Source organism: Mesoplodon densirostris, chromosome 14 (assembly GCF_025265405.1).
Source record: "Mesoplodon densirostris isolate mMesDen1 chromosome 14, mMesDen1 primary haplotype, whole genome shotgun sequence".
Classification (NCBI taxonomy): domain Eukaryota; kingdom Metazoa; phylum Chordata; class Mammalia; order Artiodactyla; family Ziphiidae; genus Mesoplodon; species Mesoplodon densirostris.
Window position 1 is genome coordinate 66,445,866 of NC_082674.1, and position 17,556 is coordinate 66,463,421.

Consider the following 17,556-nt stretch of genomic DNA (forward strand, 5'->3'; position numbering starts at 1 on the left):
GGGGTAAGGAAAGGCCCGTTACTGAGTTCACGCTTCCTTCTGCCTGCTTGCCGCGTCTCCCTCAGAACTGCAGGCTTCAGGTGGGCGGCCTCCCTACCCTGCCCCATGGCTGCTGTGTCCCCAGCGCAGGGCGTGGCCTGGAACAGGTGCTCCGGAAAAGGTGCCTGAACACACAAATACGTGGGTGAGCGACACCTGGGTAGGATTTTAAAGGGGCCCTGGCCTTAAAGAAGCCCACACCTCGCCCTTGCCCTGTCCACCCCGCTTGGGGCTCGGGGCTGAGCCAGCCCCCCCTCGCACGGCCAGCTGGGTCACCTGGCTGTCACCACAGCCTGGGGGTGCACACCCAGGAGGAACCTGGCTCCTACCTAGAGCTTTGTGCCCTGAGTCCTCAAAGTGAGGAACGAGGGCTGTGAGATCATTTTTTAAACGTTCAGTAACATGATCACCCACGTGGAATCTGAAACTTGGTTGTTACACGTCGAAGAGAAACAGGGCACGAAAGCAGCCAGCGTTGCGTTTCTTAAATCAAGGGCTTATTAACACACACTGTTTGAAGTGGTTTTCTTAGTCATCCTGCACCAGTGACTGTGTGTCAGGCAGCTGTGTCTGCTTCAGTTTTATTTCTTTTAAGTATATTTCCTATAAGAAAACCATTTGCTCTTCCTGCCTGGTGTAAATAGCGTATCTGGTTTCATGTTAAGCTTTCATGCAAAGCACTGTTCCAAGCTCACCACTTGGATGAAAATCGGTTTCAGTGGACAAATTGGTCACCTCTTCCTGGATGCACGAGTCTTGTCCTGTGTTCCCTCCGCCCACTTCATTCCCAGGGTGCGGCCCTGGCCCCCCCACTCCCCGTGACTCTCTCTAAAACCCTTGAGCCTGGAGGGGATGAACCCTCGGTGGGTGGGTGAGGCATCAGGACGGCCTGGAGGAGAAGCGGGCTGGTGGGCAGCGCGGGGAGGGTGGGATGGAGCTGAGTCAGCTGGGCCCGTGGATGCTGGGAGCTCAGACTGAGGCTGGAGCAGGGGTGTCGGGCCCTCGGAGAACGGGGTACCGGGCAGGTGGGAGGCTGCCCCGGCCAGTGCTTGCTTTGTCATCCTCCCTGGCGCCGCTTCATCAAGCGCTTGCTGTGGTGGCCGGGTTCCAGGACAGCTTGCGGGCAGCCCTCTGGCTCGAGGGAGCAGGAAGCCTGAGGTGCCCAGAGCGCCTGGGGGTCTTGCCCCAGGGCTGTGGACAGGGTCACAGAACTGACACGGGAAGGCTGGCATTCTCACCATCCCCTGGGAGTCTCCCAGCTGCCTGCCTGTGTTGGGCGTCTGCATGGCGAACTTGACCTTTTGAGAGTCCGGAAGCTCCTATGGGGGGTGGGGATCACATGCACTGCCAACCCGCCCAGCTCTGTTGTCAGCGAGCTTCACTCCTCAGGAGACGAGAAGCACCTGCTTCAAGGTCTTCTGTCTGAGGACCTGTCCTGCTCCGTTCAGTTCAGCCACTGTAAGGAGGTGCATTCCACGTCCCGGCTGCGGCGTGCAGCGGATGATGACAGGGCCCCCGCCCAGCACATCTGCAGTTAAAATAATAACTTTAGGGCTTCTCTGGTGGCGCAGTGGTTGGGAGTCCACCTGCCGACGCGGGGGACGCAGGTTCGTGCCCCAGTCCGGGAGGATCCCGCGTGCCGCGGAGCGGCTGGGCCCGTGAGCCATGGCCGCTGAGCCTGTGCGCCCGGAGCCTGTGCTCCGCAGCGGGAGAGGCCACAACAGTGAGAGGCCCACGTACTGCAAGAAAAAAAAAAAAAAAAAAACTTTAGAGCTGTTCTCTCCACATTTTTTAAAAAGCCCTTTTGTTTCTGACCGAATCACTTTAAGAGTGGATATTTCAAGTCTCTATTTATCAACTCTCTTTTGAAACTTTATATGTCTTTTATGCTGCCCCAGTCCTGGAACATCCATGTGGGTTGGGGACTGGTGGCACCTTGATGGGGTCAAGAGGCATTGAAAGATAAGGTGAGACCCCAGACAGGGGTTCAGAAGGACCATGGTGGGCAGAAAGGGCTGATCCCCAGTCGCTGTGTCCAGGGCCCCCAGCTGGGTAGGGGAGGCTGGAGTTGTGAAACTGCCCAAACAGGGGAAGAGTCTTACTTAACACCTTCTCTTCCTCTTGGGGGTACAGTCGGCAGGGTCGGGTCTGTGACTCCACACAGCCGATTTCTTCCTCCCAGGCCTGGGCATGGCATCTCGAGAACGCCACCCCCTCCCGTGTTTTGTGTTCAGCTCTTCCTGCCGGTGGTACTTCCTGACGTTTTCCCTGTCCGGGGATAGCATCACATGTCACACCTGTTTGATTGTAAACAAGGACCAGGTTGATCTTGAACTCAAGATTAACCAGTGCTTGCTTGGTTGCCGCAACCCTCTTTTGGAGAAGAGAGGGGGGCAGATAGTAGCAGTTCTCAAATCCGGCATTTGTATTGGTGGCAAGTAGAGAAAATACTCACATGAGATGTTTGACTCTTTGTTTTATAATCTCTTTATGTTATACAGCTTCACCCAGAAATACCCGCCTGTAAAATTTTTATCAGAAAAGGACCGTAAAAGAATTTTGGTAAGTTTACACATCTGATTCATATTTGTAATCAAGAAATTTGCTTTTTAAATGGAAGTGTAATTCACAACCCATAAAAGTCACCGGTACAGTGTATACAGTTCAGCGTATACAGTTGTTTATGGTTTGTTCACAGAGTCCTGCACCAGCTCCACATCCTAATTCCAGAACATTTTATCAGCCAAAGAAACCCCATAGCCATCAGCAGTCATTTCCCATTGCATCCCCCTGCGCCCCCAGCTCCTGGCAACCATGGGAACGACTTTCCATCTCTATGGATTTGCCTGTTTGGGGCATTTCAAACGATACAATGTGTGGTCTTTCTCGTAAACTTCAATGTTTCCAAGGTTCGTCTGTGCTGTAGACGAATCCGGGCTTCATTCCTTTTTAGAGCTGAATAATATTCCACTGTGTGGTCGTACCACACTTTGGTTATCCAGTCGTCAGTTGATGGGCATTTGGGGTTGGTTGTTTCTCCTTTGAGGTTATTGTGAATTAATGCTGTTGTGAACATACGGCTGGGTACAAGGTTCTATGGGCATAGGTTTCCTCTCCTTTGGGGTATATGTACACCTAGGAGAGGAATTACCAGGTTGTATGGTGACCCTGTGTGTAACTTTCTGAGGAAATGTGAAACTTTCCAGAGCAGTGGTTTTTAAACCCTTTGCTGGTTCACACACCACCTTGATAAATACACCGGGGGCTTCCTCGGCTAGTGGTCTGCTTGTTAAACGCGAGTACAAATTCACCGGTGAAAGGACCCCATGTGCGTGCCATGCAGCAGAGTGTGTCCAGAGAGATCGACGCCTTTGCATTTTGTAAAAGTGCCAGCTTTGTTGAGATATAATTCATGTACTGTGCAACTCACCCCCTAAAGTGTACAATTCAGTCGTTTTTAGTACATTCACAGGGTTGTGCAGCCATCATCGATTTCAGAACATTTCGTCCCAAAAGAAACCCTGAGCCTGTGAGCAGTCACTCCCCATTTCCGCAGCCCCTCCACCCCTAGGCAACCACGAATTTACTTTCTGTCTGTGGACATTAGCCAATTCTGGGTATTCATACAGGTGGAATAATGCACTGTTTGGCCTTTTGTGACTAGCTGGCATGTTTTTAAGATTTATTCATGTTGCAGCATTTATCTGTACTTCATATCTTTTTATTACCAAATAATATTCCATTGTATGGATAGGACACATTTTATTTATCCATTTATCCTACGAGTCATGTGGCAGCTCTTTAAACTTTGGAGAAACTGCCAGACTGTTTGCCACATCGGCTGCACCATTTCACATCCCATGAAATGCAGCAGTGTACGAGGAATCCGATTCTCCACGTCCTTGTCAACACTTGTCGTGATAGGTCTTTGTTTGTAGCCCTGCTCGTAGGTGTGAAGTGCTCTCTCACTGTGGTTTTGATTTGAGTTTGCTGATGGCTGACAATGTTGAGCATCTTTTCATTGGCTTACTGGCCATTTCTGTATCTTCCATGGAGAAATGTCTACTCGGACACTTAGCCCATTTTAAAATTGGGTTCTTTTTCTTTTCATTATTGAGTTCTTTATCCTAGATCTAAGTTTCTTATCAGATACTTGATTTGCAAGTATTTTTTTCCCATTCTGTGGGTTGTCTTTTTGCCTTCTTGATGGTACTCTTTGAAGTTTTAAATATCGATGAAGCTTATTTTTTCTTTTGTTCCTTGTGCTTTGGTGTCACATTTAAGAAGTCATAGCCTAGGGTCTTCCCTGGTGGTGCAGTGGTTAAGAATTCACCTGCCAATGCAGAGAACATGGGTTCGAGCCCTGGTCCAGGAAGAACCCACATGCCGTGGAGCACCTAAGCCTGTGCACCACAGCTACTGAAGCCCGTGCACCTAGAGCCCGCGAACCACAACTACTGAGGCCACATGCCACAACTGCTGAAGCCCACGCACCTAGAGCCTGTGCTCCGCAACAAGAGAAGCCACCACTACAAGAAGCCCGTGCACCACAACTGCTGAGCCTGTGCTCTAGAGTCCGTGAGCCACAACTACTGAGCCCGCGTGCCACAGCTCCTGAAGCCCACGCACCTAGAGCCCGTGCCCTGCAACAAGAGAAGCCACCGCAATGAGAAGTCCATGCACCACAACAAAGAGTAGCCCCTGCTCACCGCAACTAGAGAAAGCATGTGGGCAGCAATGAAGACCCAAAGCAGCCATAACTAACTAACTAACTAACTAACTAACTAACTAACTAACTAACTAACTAACTAACTAAATAGATAGATAAATAGATAAATAAATAGATAAATAAATAAATAAATTTAAAAAAAAAGAAGAAGACGTCACTGCCTAATCCAAGGTCACAAAGATTTGCCATGTTTTTTTCTAAGAGTTTTACAGCTTTAGTATCTTACATCTAGGTCTCTGATCCATTTTGTGTTCATTTTTATACATGGATTTAGATAAGGGTCTCCCGTCCTTTTGCATGTGGCTGCCTAGTGGTCCAGCACTGTTGGCTGACAAGACTAATCATGGCCTGTTGAATTGTCTTGCCACCCTTGTCAAAAATGAACTGACCATAAATGTGAATGTTTATTTCTGGACTCTCAATTCTGTCTGTTCATCTATATGCCTATCCTTGTGCCAGTACCCCAGTGCGTTGATTACTGTAGCTTTGCAGTAAGTTTTGAAACTGGGAATTGTGGGTCCTCCACCTTTGTTCTTCAAGATCATTTTGACTGTTCTGGACCCATTACAGTTCCTTGTGAATTTTAAGACCAGCCTGTCAGTTTCTCCAAAGAAGCCAGCTGAGATTCTTACAGAGACACATGGAATCTGTAGGTCAGTTTGGGCAGTATTGCCATCTTAACAGTATTGTCTTCCGGTTCTTGAACATGGAGTGTCTTTCCATTTATTTAGGTCTTCAGTAGTTTCTTTTAACTTTTTTTTTGGTAGTTTTCAGAATACAAATTTTGTACTGTCTTTGTTAAATTTATTCTAAGTGTCTTATCCTTTTTGATGCTAGTATAAATTGAATTGTTTTGCCAGTTTCATTTTTATATTGCATATTCTCTTGGTAAATAGAAACAATTGATTTTTGTCTTAATGTCCTGCAACCTTGCTCAACTCGTTGGTGAGTTCTAATAGTTTTAAGTGGATTCCTTAGGGTTTTCATGCAGGTCATGGTATTTGTAATTATAGGTGGTTTAGCTTTTGCCTTTTCAATATGGATGCTTTGTATTTCACCTTCTTGCCTAATTGTCTTGGCTGGACGCTCTAGTACAGTGTTGAATAGAAGTGGGCGGAGCAGACGTCCTTGTCTTGTTCCTGATCTCAGGGGAAAGGTTTCAGCCTTTCACCATCAAGGGCCCTGTTAGCTGTGGGTTTTCAGAGATGCCTTTCATCAGGTGGAGGAAGTTCCCTTCTCTTCGTAGTTTTTCATTTTGCAACCAACCTTGCATACCTGTGATAAATCCCAGCTGATTACCATGTACAATCCTTTTTTATATATTGCTGGATTTGATTTGCTAATATTTTGTTGAGGATTTTTATGTCTATGTTTATAAGAGATATTGGTCTTGAATTTACCTTTCTTATGAGGTCTTCTGGTTTTTGTATCAGAGTAATAATGGCCTTGTAGGATAAATGGGGCAGTGTTTTTTCCTCTTCTACTCTTTGGGAAGACTTTGAAGATCTGGCATTACAGTTGACCCTTGAACAACATGGGTTTGAACGGTGCCAGTGCACTTATATGTGGATTTTTTTCAGTAAAGACACACTACAGGGACTTTCCTGGTGGCGCAGTGGTTAAGAGTCCACCTGCCAATGCAGGGGACATGGGTTCGAGCCCTGGTCTGGGAAGATCCCACATGCCATGGAGCAACTAAGCCCGTGCACCGCAACTACTGAGCCTGCACTCTAGAGCCCACGAGACACAACTACTGAGCCCACGTGCCACAATTTCTGAAGCCCACACACCTGGAGCCCATGTTCCACAACAAGAGAAGCCACCGCAATGAGAAACCTGCGCATCGCAATGAAGAGTAGCCCCCGCTTGCCACAACTAGAGAAAGCCAACACGCAGCAATGAAGACCCACTGCAACCAAGAAAAATAAATAAATAAATACATAAATTTATTTACAAAAAAAAGACACAGTGCAGTCCATACTACACAGTCTGGTTGGTTGAATCTGAAGATGTGGAACCACAAATGTGGAGGACTGACTGTAAAGTTATCTTGAGGGGCCTCCCTGGTGGCGCAAGTGGTTGAGAGTCCGCCTGCCGATGCAGGGGATACGGGTTCGTGCCCCGGTCTGGGAGGATCCCATATGCCGCGGAGCGGCTGGGCCCGTGAGCCATGGCCGCTGAGCCTGCGCGTCCGGAGCCTGCGCGTCCGGAGCCTGTGCTCCGCAACGGGGAGAGGCCACAACAGTGAGAGGCCCGCATACCACAAAAAAAAAAAAAAAGTTATCTTGGATTTCCCACCGTGTGATAGTTTGGCACCCCTGACCCCTGAGTTGTTTGAAAGTCAACTGTAAGTCTTCTTTAAATGTTTCGTGAAGTTCACCAGAGAAGGCATCTGCACTTAGGCTTAATTCAATCTCTTGTTACAAGCCTATGCAGTTTTCTGTTTCTTCCTGAGTTAGTTTTGGTAGTTTGTATCTTTCTAGGAATTTCACTGCTTTAGCTGCATACCCTAAGTTTTGGGAATGCTGTTTCTTCATTGTCATTCATTTCAAAGTATTTTCTGATTTCCCTTATAATTTATTCTTTGATCCATTAGTTACTTGGGAGTGTGTCATTTAATTTCTACATACTTGTGAATTTCTCAGATGTCTTTGTTATTGATATCTAATTTCATTCCTTTGTAGTCAGAGAACATACCTTGTATGATCTGAATCCTTTTAAATTTGTTGAGGCTTGTTTTATGGCCTAGGATATAGTCTCTCCTGGAGAATATTTCATGTGCTCTTAAAAGGACTGTGTGTTATGCTGCTGTTGAGTGGAGTGTTCCATAGGTATCTGTTTGGTCCAGGTGGCTTATCATGCTTTTCAAGTGTTTTATTCCCTTGTTAACCTGCTGCATAGTTCTGTCCAGTATCGAGGATGAGGTATTGTTGTTTGCCGTTTTTGTTGTTGAATTCTGTTTCCCCTTCTGATTGTTTCAACTTCACTTCATGTATTTTGGGTCTCTGTTGTAGGTGCATAAATGTTTGTAACTGTTGCATCCACTTGATGGATCGACCCTTTTATCCTTATAAAATGCCCCCTCTTTATCTGTGAACATTTTTTGTTTTAAAGTTTATTTTGTCTGATAGCATTGTAGCCACTCTGTCTTTATTATTGTTGTTTCTATGCTGTGTTTTATATTTTCACATTCAGCATGTTATATCTTTGAGTTGACAGTGTCCTTGTTAGACAGCGTGTGGTTGGATCTTATTTTTTCTACTGTTCTGCCTTTTGAGTAATTGTTTAATCCATTCATATTTAATATTATTTTCGACATAGTTGATTTTTATTTTTGCCACTTCATTTTGTTTTCTGTTTGCCTCACATCTTTGTTCCTCTGTTCTCCATTACTGTTTTCTTTTACATTAAGTGAATCTTCTCTTGTATAACATTGGAATTCCTTTAAAGTTTTTTTTTTTTTTTTTTACTGTATTTCAAAATTTTATTTTGTTCCTGGTTGCTCTAGTGCTCACCACATACGCCCTAACTCATGACTCTGCTCCAGGTTTATACTGTGGTCCAGTGAGGCGTAGAAATGCCCCCCACATTAGTTCTGTGTATTATTTCTATCCGTGTTACAAACCCAACACACTGTTATGATTATTACTTTATACAAGTTTATATCTTTTAAATAAGCTGAGTGAATAAAGCAGAGAAAGGATATATTTATGGAATTTGTTAACATTAACCTTTTTATAACATTTTTATCAACCTTCATTTGTTCCTGGGGGTTTGAGTTAACTTTGGTGTCATTTCCTTACTGCAGACAACTTAGCTCTCACCTACCTTCTTTGCACTATTGTTGTCAAATATATTTCTGTATTCTATAAGGATAAATAATATAATTATATATATTATTTTGTTCAAGTGGCTTTTTCTTTTTTGTTGTGGTAAAATATATATAACAAAATTTATTATTTTAATCATTGTTAAGTGTATAGTTCTTTGGCTTTAAGTGTGTCCACATTGTTGTGCTAAGTAGTTTGGTCTTTAAATTTAAAGCAATTAAGAGGAAAAGGAAAAAAATGCAATTATATTGCCTTCTATAGTTACTCAATTACTTTATTCTCCCCCCACCCCCCAGTATCATCTGCCTTCTGCCTGAAGAATTTAGTATTTCTTGTATGGCAGGTCTGATAGCAATGAATTCTCTCACTTCTTACCTCTCTCTGTTTTTTATCTCTGTAAGTTACCTTTGGTGTCTGTAAGATTCTTGGCTGTAGTTTCTCTCTACTGCTTTCTCCATCATTTGTTATGAAACGTCAGCTGTGAGTCACACTGGGGTTCCCTGCACTTCAGGGGTCATTCTGTTTTCCTCTTGTTCAGTTTCCTGCGGCTGCTGTAATAATTCCACCAACCCCGTAGCTCAGAACAACAGGAGCTCCCAATTCTGGATGCTGGAAGTGTAAATCCAAGTTGTCGGCAGGGCTGTGCTCTGTCTGGAGGCTCTGGCGGGAGTCGTTCCCAGCCTTTCTCTGCACTCTTGTGCGGCCAGTAGTCCCTGAAGCCCTACCTTGTGGGGCATCACCCCGGCCTTTGCCTCCATCACCAAGCGCTTCTCTCCCCATGTCTCACGCTGGACTCACGGTCCACCCTGATCCACTCTGACCTCACCTGAACTAATTACACCTGCAATAGCCCCGTTTCCAAATAAGATCACGTTCTGAGGTTCCCAGAAGGACATACATTTTGCAGGACAGTACTCAACCCAGTGCACCTGCTTTCAGACTTCATCTTTGTCTCTGGTTTTAATCATTTTTAGTGTGACGTGTCTGTGTGCATCTACCTGTGTTTACATTTTCCTACATGGAGTTAGTGGAGCTTCTTGAAGTGTAGATTACTGTGTTTCATCAGTTTTGGGGAGTTTCAGCCATTATTTCCTTGAGCATTTTTCTGTTCCTCTTTCTTCCTTTTTCCCATTACATGCATGTTGGGGTGGTTATTGGCGTCTCATGTATGTCAGAGGCTCTATTCACCCTCCCTTATTTTCTCTCTCTTTTTTAAAAAATTATTTATTTATTTTTGGCTGCATTGGGTCTTCTTTGCTGCATGCAGGCTTTCTCTAGCTGTGGCGAGCGGGGGCTACTCTTCGTTGAAGTGCGTGGCTTGTGCATGCCACGCACAGTGAGAGGTCACTGTGGTGGCTCCTCTTGTGGCGCACAGGCCCTAGGCGCACAGGTTCAGTAGTTGTGGCGCACGGGCTTAGTTGCTCCACAGCATGTGGGATCTTCCCGGACCAGGGCTCAAACCCGTGTCCCCTGCATTGGCAGGCGGATTCTTAACCACTGTGCCACCAGAGAAGCCCTTTCTCTCTGTTCTTCACGGTGCATAAGCCCCCTTTGGTCCAGCGTCAAGTTGGCCGATTTGTGCTTCTGCCAGGTCCAGAAGATTGTCAAATCTCTCTGGTCCGCTTTTCTTTTTGGTTTCTGTGCTTGTCAGCATAGAATTTCCATCTGTTTCTGTCTTATAACTTTTCTCTTTTTTGTCTCTCTTTAATTCCTTAATCTGGTTTCCTCCACTTCTTTGAGTATATATATTTGTGGTGGCTGCTTTGGAGACTGTCGAATCTGTCACCTGGGTCCCACAGGCAGTTTTGTTGCCTGGTTGCTTTCCTGTGCATGAGTCACATGCAACTGTTGCTTTGCACATCTCCACATTTTTGGTAGAAAACTAGACATTTTGGGTAGTTCATTGCAGCAGCTCTGGATCCTGATCCCCCACTTCCCCGAGGCCTGTTTTATTTTGGTTTGCTTATTTATTTGTTCGGTGGCCTGGCTGGTCTACTCTGGTGACGTCTGTTTCCGCTGGAGTGTGAAGATCTGGTGGCCGCTCCTCAGAGGCTGCAGCCTCGGGAGTGGACCCGGTCACCTGGATGACGGTGGTTCCAGCAGGGCCCTTGTCATGGTCTCCTTCCCTGATTGCTCTGTTGAGCCGTGTGCCTTGTGTGGTAGGCTCTGATAACTGGCCGGTGGGGTGATGGGTCCTTTCGTCAGAGCTTTGCATTATAAATTGCTCCTCAGTTTTACCTAATTAAATTCTGGCCCCTTTGCAGAGGGAGATTTGAGCTCAGTCTTGGAGGTTTGTTCTGACCCGGGAAGGCTTTTGGGTCTCTCCCCGGTTCCGTCTTCTAAACCAGCTGTTATCATAGAGCTGCCAGCCTCCTCCTTACTGCTTGCCACCCTGATCCCCCTTATGCTTGAACTTCCCCACTGTCTCTTCCAAGTAAAGTCAGTTCCTTTAGGGAGATCAGTGGCGCCTGATCAGTTACAGGCTTCCATGCCTGGGGCGGAGCTTTTGCTCCGAGTCGGGGGTGGGAGCTGGTTGGGGGAAGGGAGCGCTCGACCAGCAGGCTCGGGGGTCAGGAGTCCAGACTCTCACGGTTCTTATTAAATTTTGGCAGATTTTCATGGATAAATGTTTCCGTATCTGCTGTATGCCCTTAGGACAAAATCCAGAGACTTAAATATTGGCTTTTGAATTAATTTTCTCCTGTTGTGGTTATCTTGTTTCACCAGGTCTGTGGAGCTCCTGGTATATCTGTGACCTTGGCATATCAGTGGTTAGGACACAGGGGTGTCTGTTCTTGGCCGTCATCTCCAGTGTAGGATCGTGCATCCCAAACACCAGAATAACACTTGTGAATCAGTGTTAAACTGTTTCCCCCACAAAATCTCCCTTTTCTTCTAGAAGTTACAGGAAGTCTCTTGCCCTTTTGGGTAGCTACTAAACCTCACCCTGAGTAGACTCTAAAGCCAGTTGTGCACCCATCTTTTGGGTTATTTCCATCACATCAAAAATGTGTAAGTATTTAGGCATGAATTGAGAAATATATCAGTGAAGAGAAAAGCTGATTTTCCTAATCTCCCTGCGGCCACACGTCAGAGTGATCAGAAAATCTGAGGCTCTGCGCAAATGTACAAACCCTACACGGCCTTGCTAGGGTTCTTGTCATTTCCACGTGGGATGGTTTTCCTGTGATGCTGGGCACCGTCGAATTTTTTTTTTACTTCACGCATAACCACAATCCATGAGCCTAGTGTTTTTGACTCATCTACCGCCTCATAGGTTAAGTCACATCTCCGAGTCATTTGGTGCCCAAGGCTGGCATATGGTTGCTGAAACTTAAAGCCTTTTCAGTAATTGTTGACGCCTTCGCACAAAGAAGAGTTTTGTTCTGAAAGACATCCTTTTTCTTTTTCTTTTTGCTGATGGACGGGGCAGCATGAGATTGCGTGCTGCCCTGAGCTGGACCCGCTAGCTGCCTGTTGGCCCTGACAAGAGCAAGCAGCACACGGGGCAGAGGTCATGGACTGCAGAGCCAAGCAAAGCTGTGCACGGCCTGATCTGTTCCGTGTACGAGGCCTGTGTCTGTTCTTCCCACTGTCCGCTCCCTGTTACTCAAAGGCCTGCGTTCAGCGGTCATTTTCCTGAGGAGGCTGCCTGAGTGCTAAGCTTCTGCCCGTTTTGTTTCTTTTTGAAATGCTTTCCTAAAGGGGTGAAATAGATTAGGAGAAACATTTTATTTTATTTTGGTTTTCTTTTTTTAATTTTAAAAAATTTATTTGCTTATCTTTTCATTTTTGGCTGTGTTGGGTCTTCATTGCTGTGCGCAGGCTTTCTCTAGTTGCAGCGAGCGGGGGCTACTCTTCATTGCGGTGCGTGAGCTTCTCGTTGCGGTGGCTTCTCTTGTGCAGAGCTCGGGCTCTAGGCGCGCAGGCTTCAGTAGTTGTGGCACGCGGGCTCAGTAGTTGTGGCTCGTGGACTCCAGAGCACAGGCTCAGTAGTTGTGGTGCACGGGCTTAGTTGCTCCGCAGCATGTGGGATCTTCCCAGACCAAGGCTCGAACCCGTGTCCCCTGCATAGGCAGGTGGATTCTTAACCACTGTGCCGCCAGGGAAGCCCGAGAAACATTTTATAACCGCCCGGCTAGGTTACATAAATCTTAAGTATTTTAGATAGAAAGGAATTATTTAAGAAAAAAAATTTTTTTAATCTATTTTAAGAAAGGCTAAGGTGCTTCCAGCAATTTTGTCACCACTGAGATTAGTGAAGTGTTGGCAGCTATTGTGTATGATTTAATGCCCTGCATTTCTGCTGGCTCCCAGGCCTCACCAGTTATTTTAGATGCAGAGATAAAGTTAGCAAGCTACTGAACATCTTATTTTAGGAAACATTTGCATATAGATAATAGAGTTACATTAAGAGGGGTTAAATTTCTTCTGAAAAGATGTATTTTTTTGCAGAAATATTCATATAACGTCCACAATTTGAGACATACAAAATAAAATTTGTAAGGAAAAAAAAAGGTGTGATTTTTCTGATTTAAAAACTGTGGGAAAATGCAATAAAACAAAGGTAAGATAAAATGAAATCTTGCCCCGTGAGGTAAACACTAGTGGTGAGCCAGATTGGAAACCCAGTTATTTTTCAGAAAATTATTTTTTCAAATCATCATTCAGGCGTACAGGTAACGCGTAGGAGCGCTAAGATAAAACACACACCAGACAAGTCGACAGGTGGTGGAGAGAATATGAAATTAGGACAGCTGGGCTGATTGCGTCATTCCGGTGATCTGGGGATCTTGGCCCAAAACTCCACCCCCGCCAGATGTCAGTTCGCATCCCTAAAGCAAAGGGGTTTAGAAAATCGGCCTCCCGATAAAGAATGGACGCAGCTGATAGGAAACTGTCGGACATCAGGGCTTCTCAGCCGTGCACGTTCTAAGTGTCTGTATTTGTGTTTTCCTCCGAGCACATACATCTCAGTGGTGGTGGACGGATGGCTCTTCTTGGGCTGGTCTTACCCGCCCCCTCCCCCAATCTGCCTTTTCTCCCCAGGCTGCTCTGCTTCTGCCTGCAATAAACATGGGAATTACACATCAGATTTCACGTGAACAGGGGACTTCATGGCAGGTTAAATGTTTTAAAACCATATTCCTAGAGGTTAAGGTGTTTTTTTCTTTAGGTTAAAAGGAGTGGGTGGGGCTTCCCTGGTGGCGCAGTGGTTGAGAGCCCGCCTGCCGATGCAGGGGACACAGGTTCGTGCCCCGGTCCGGGAAGATCCCACATGCCGCGGAGCGGCTGGGCCCGTGAGCCGTGGCCGCTGAGCCTGCACGTCCGGAGCCTGTGCTCCGCAACGGTAGAGGCCACAACAGTGAGAGGCCCATGTACCACAAAAAAAAAAAAAAAAAAAAAAAGAGTGGATGTTTTTTCTACTGTTTTTCAGTTTGGAACAGGAGGGTGACGGGAGTGTGAAGTTTGAAGGAGCAGCAGGCAGAGGGGAGGGGAGAGCAGGACAGGCAGAGAATAGAGTTTCCCATCCCACGTCCGTCTTCTGGGTTTATTCTTTTCGCTCCTGTCCTCCAAAAACAAAATACGCTTTATCCAGCCCCCTCCGCTGACACTGTTTAATTTGAATCACGTCTTTTTATTAGTTTAATTTTTTTCCAGTCATAATTGCCTTTACACATTGGGTGGGTTTAAGTTTTAGAAGCACATCAGTGGTGATCTCCTTCCCCTCGTGGGGCCCTCAGAGCTGCCTTACTTCTGTTTGGCTGGGTCGCTGACACTAGGTAACCAAAGAGTGGAACTTAATCATTTAGGGCCTTGGTCTGCACACAGTGTCTACGGCTTATTAATTTGTTCTTATAAACAGTTTGGAAGATACTAGTTCTTCATGAGGCTTTTTTTCTTTTTTTTCTGTTTTACTCATCATTTCCCCATTTTATTTTAGTTAAAAAAATTTTTTTTAGTTTTATTTTTTAACATCTTTATTGGAGTATAATTGCTTTACAATGGTGTGTTAGTTTCTGCTGTATAACAGTGAATCAGCTACACATATACATATATCCCCATATCTCCTCCCTCTTGCGTCTCCCTCCCACCCCTTCATGAGGTTTTTGAGTCCAGTTTCAGTATCACATCCTTTTTTTTTGGTAGTTCACTGAACAGATGCATGTTGCTGATCATTTTTTTTAAAGTGATGCTAAAAGTATTAGAAACACGTAAGTGATGCTCAATATCCCATCCACTGTAAAACAAGGACCTTTTAATAACGTCAGATTTTGAAACTCGTAACTACTGTCTTCCTGTGTTATCTAGTGGCGGCAGTTTAGATTTGCAGGCTGCTTAGAAGTTTCGGAAGGTGCGACTCCCTGCTCTGGAGTGAGAAGAGACGTGCTTTGAAACCTTCCTGATCCCCTTCCCGCCCCATCCTGTGTTCAGTGGAGGCCGCACCAGGACCCCTCGCTCGCACGGGTGCTCACTGCACGCTCCCCTGCTGTCCGCACGCAGGTCACCGGAGGCGCGGGCTTCGTGGGTTCCCACCTCACAGACAAGCTCATGATGGACGGGCACGAGGTGACCGTGGTGGACAACTTCTTCACGGGCAGGAAGAGGAACGTGGAGCACTGGATCGGCCATGAGAACTTCGAGCTCATCAACCACGACGTGGTGGAGCCTCTGTACATCGAAGGTGAGCGAGGACCGCCCCGTGCCGGTTGGTGCCAGGTGGGTGGGCAGGCGGGCAGGCTCGACGGGGCGGCAGCCCCGGGACGCCGGCTGCCTCGGCCATGCTGAGTCCCTGTCTTGTTTTGGAAATGGTCTCACCGCGTCCCAGGCACCACCCTGGCCCCTGTGATGGAGAACAGCCGGGACGGGGGTGTCTGAATTTGCTGTCACGTGGCAGCCCTGCATTCGAGCCTTGTGGGCTGTTGAGGGGGCTCGATCAGGGCCCCCCGGTCCTGGTGGCCTCACAGTCTGATGCCTGCCGGCTGGGGGAGTCACTTCTAGTCTCCAGGGAGCTGGCTGATGGAGGATGCTGGGCTCATAGCGAAACACCCCATGTCAGAGTTCAGAGCCCTCGGGTAACTCTGCCACCCTAAAGGAATTAGGTTTGGGGGGCGCTGGTGGGTTGGATGGTGGCCCCCAGAAGATGTGCACCTCACGTGCATCCTCACTTGCTCTGGCTGCAGCCCTGAGGGTGGGAGGCTGCACCCACCTGCACTTGGTGCGTGCAACCTGGAGCCAGGCGGCTGCCCAGCTGTGGGGCTGGTGAGGCTGTACACACACCGCAGGGGTAGCTGGCTCTGCTTTTCCCACGGCCGCCACATCATGGGCCTCCTCCCTGTCCATAAAAGGAACCTTGCAGAGCTCGTGTACTGACTGAGCAGTGCTCTTGTACCGATACGCTGCAGTTTCTGTAAATTTCCCCTTATTTAAAGGTCTCCAGTGCTTCATTATAAATATCTTCGAGTTTTACATCCTTGGTAAAGAGTCCAGACATGAATTGTGCTAAACACTAAGAAGTCTCCTTCGTTGTTTGGTGGTGTCTGCTTCACTAATACATTAGTAGCCTTGAGCGTTACCTTAAACGACTCACAAAAACAGTTTGTTAATTTGGTAGAAAACCCATGGCTTGGTGTACATGTTTTTGGTTACTAAAAAGGTTAGACTTTCTAACGTGTTAATTCCCAGAGGAAATCCAAATAGTTCTTCATCATGAGGATGTAACTCCTTTGGTGCCTGTTTAGTAAACCGCCGCCCCCTTCTGGCTTTTGCTTTTTAGGTCGACAACCAAACTGAGCAGCAGTGGTAACTCAGTTGTGTGCCTTGAGCTCTGACACCACAGCTGTTCTAGGCCGCTTCTGGCGCTGGACTCCACGGAGAGGGCGTGCACGCACACACACACACACACTCACTCACACTCACTCACACTCTGCATGGACTCTCCCTGCCCCTCACCCCTCCGCCCCCTGGAGTGCACAGGCTTCTTCCAAGTGCCAGATCGCTCCCGCCCGTCCCGGCCTCCTCCTCACTCTCCCGCGATGCCCACCAGACCCTGAGCTCCTCGCGTGGAAGGGCCGTGGTTCGGGGGCAGCTGTGCTTTTCAAATGTGGTGATCCCTCCTACCCACTGAGGTCCCGGTCACAGCTGAACTTAGCTCGATGGCATGCATTATTCACTCCCCGCCCCCCCGCTTTGCGTGGTGAGAGTGTGTAACAAAGTACAAACACTCGGTGTTTACTCTCTGTGGGTACCTTTTTCCTAATAGAAGCAGCCTTAGTTGATCTGATATTTACAGCACAGCAGGAGTGTCTTTCTGCTTTGGCAAGTGTTTTGCGGGATTGTGTTGGTCTGTTTGTTTCCCGGGCTGACAGGTGTGGGCTTTAACGTGGCAGGAGTGGTGTCACCTGACCTAGCAGCATCCCAGCGGAGCTTCACTAAGTTCTCCTCAGCACACGCTTCCTCCTCTGGTTGTTTTCAGAGTGTAGCCATCATGGTTTATTCTCTTTCCGTATTTCCAGTGGGAAAGTGACTGTTGTCTGGGCTCAGGACGTGGTGGTCGATGTGGAAGATGAGCTGTGAGCGCGGTAACTCACGTCGGGGCTGAGGTGGCACCGTGACCCCAGGGGCCCCCTCGTGTAGTTAATTATGAAACGATCAGACAGGAAGCATTGTTGTCACGGGGCTTACAATGGAGGCCTCTGTGTTGTCTGGGTTAGATGTTTGGGGGAGAAAATCGTTGCTTTGGAAGGAATCATAAGTAATTATTGAAATAACTTAATCGGATTTCCTGTTGCTTTAAAAGAACTCTGGATTTTACCCACCACAGCGTTTAAGTTTCAGATGTTGAACCCACCCTGCGAACTGGCTCTGGAAGGGGTACATTTACCTGTTCTTCCCACCCACCCATTCAGGACACCGGGAGGTTTCTGAGAAGCTGGGGTCGGGTAGAGGGTGTGTGTA

General features: G+C 47.1%; 1 protein-coding gene across 2 annotated transcripts in view; it reads left to right on the forward strand.

The window, feature by feature from the left end:
• UXS1 (UDP-glucuronate decarboxylase 1) overlaps positions 1-17,556 on the forward strand; it is a 73,692-nt gene that overhangs the window by 27,888 nt on the left and 28,248 nt on the right. For both annotated transcript variants that reach the window (XM_060117200.1, XM_060117201.1), the window contains exons 5-6: positions 2,541-2,601; positions 15,103-15,283. In XM_060117200.1, the coding sequence (XP_059973183.1) occupies positions 2,541-2,601; positions 15,103-15,283 (242 nt within the window). The remainder of the gene's footprint in view (positions 1-2,540; positions 2,602-15,102; positions 15,284-17,556) is intronic.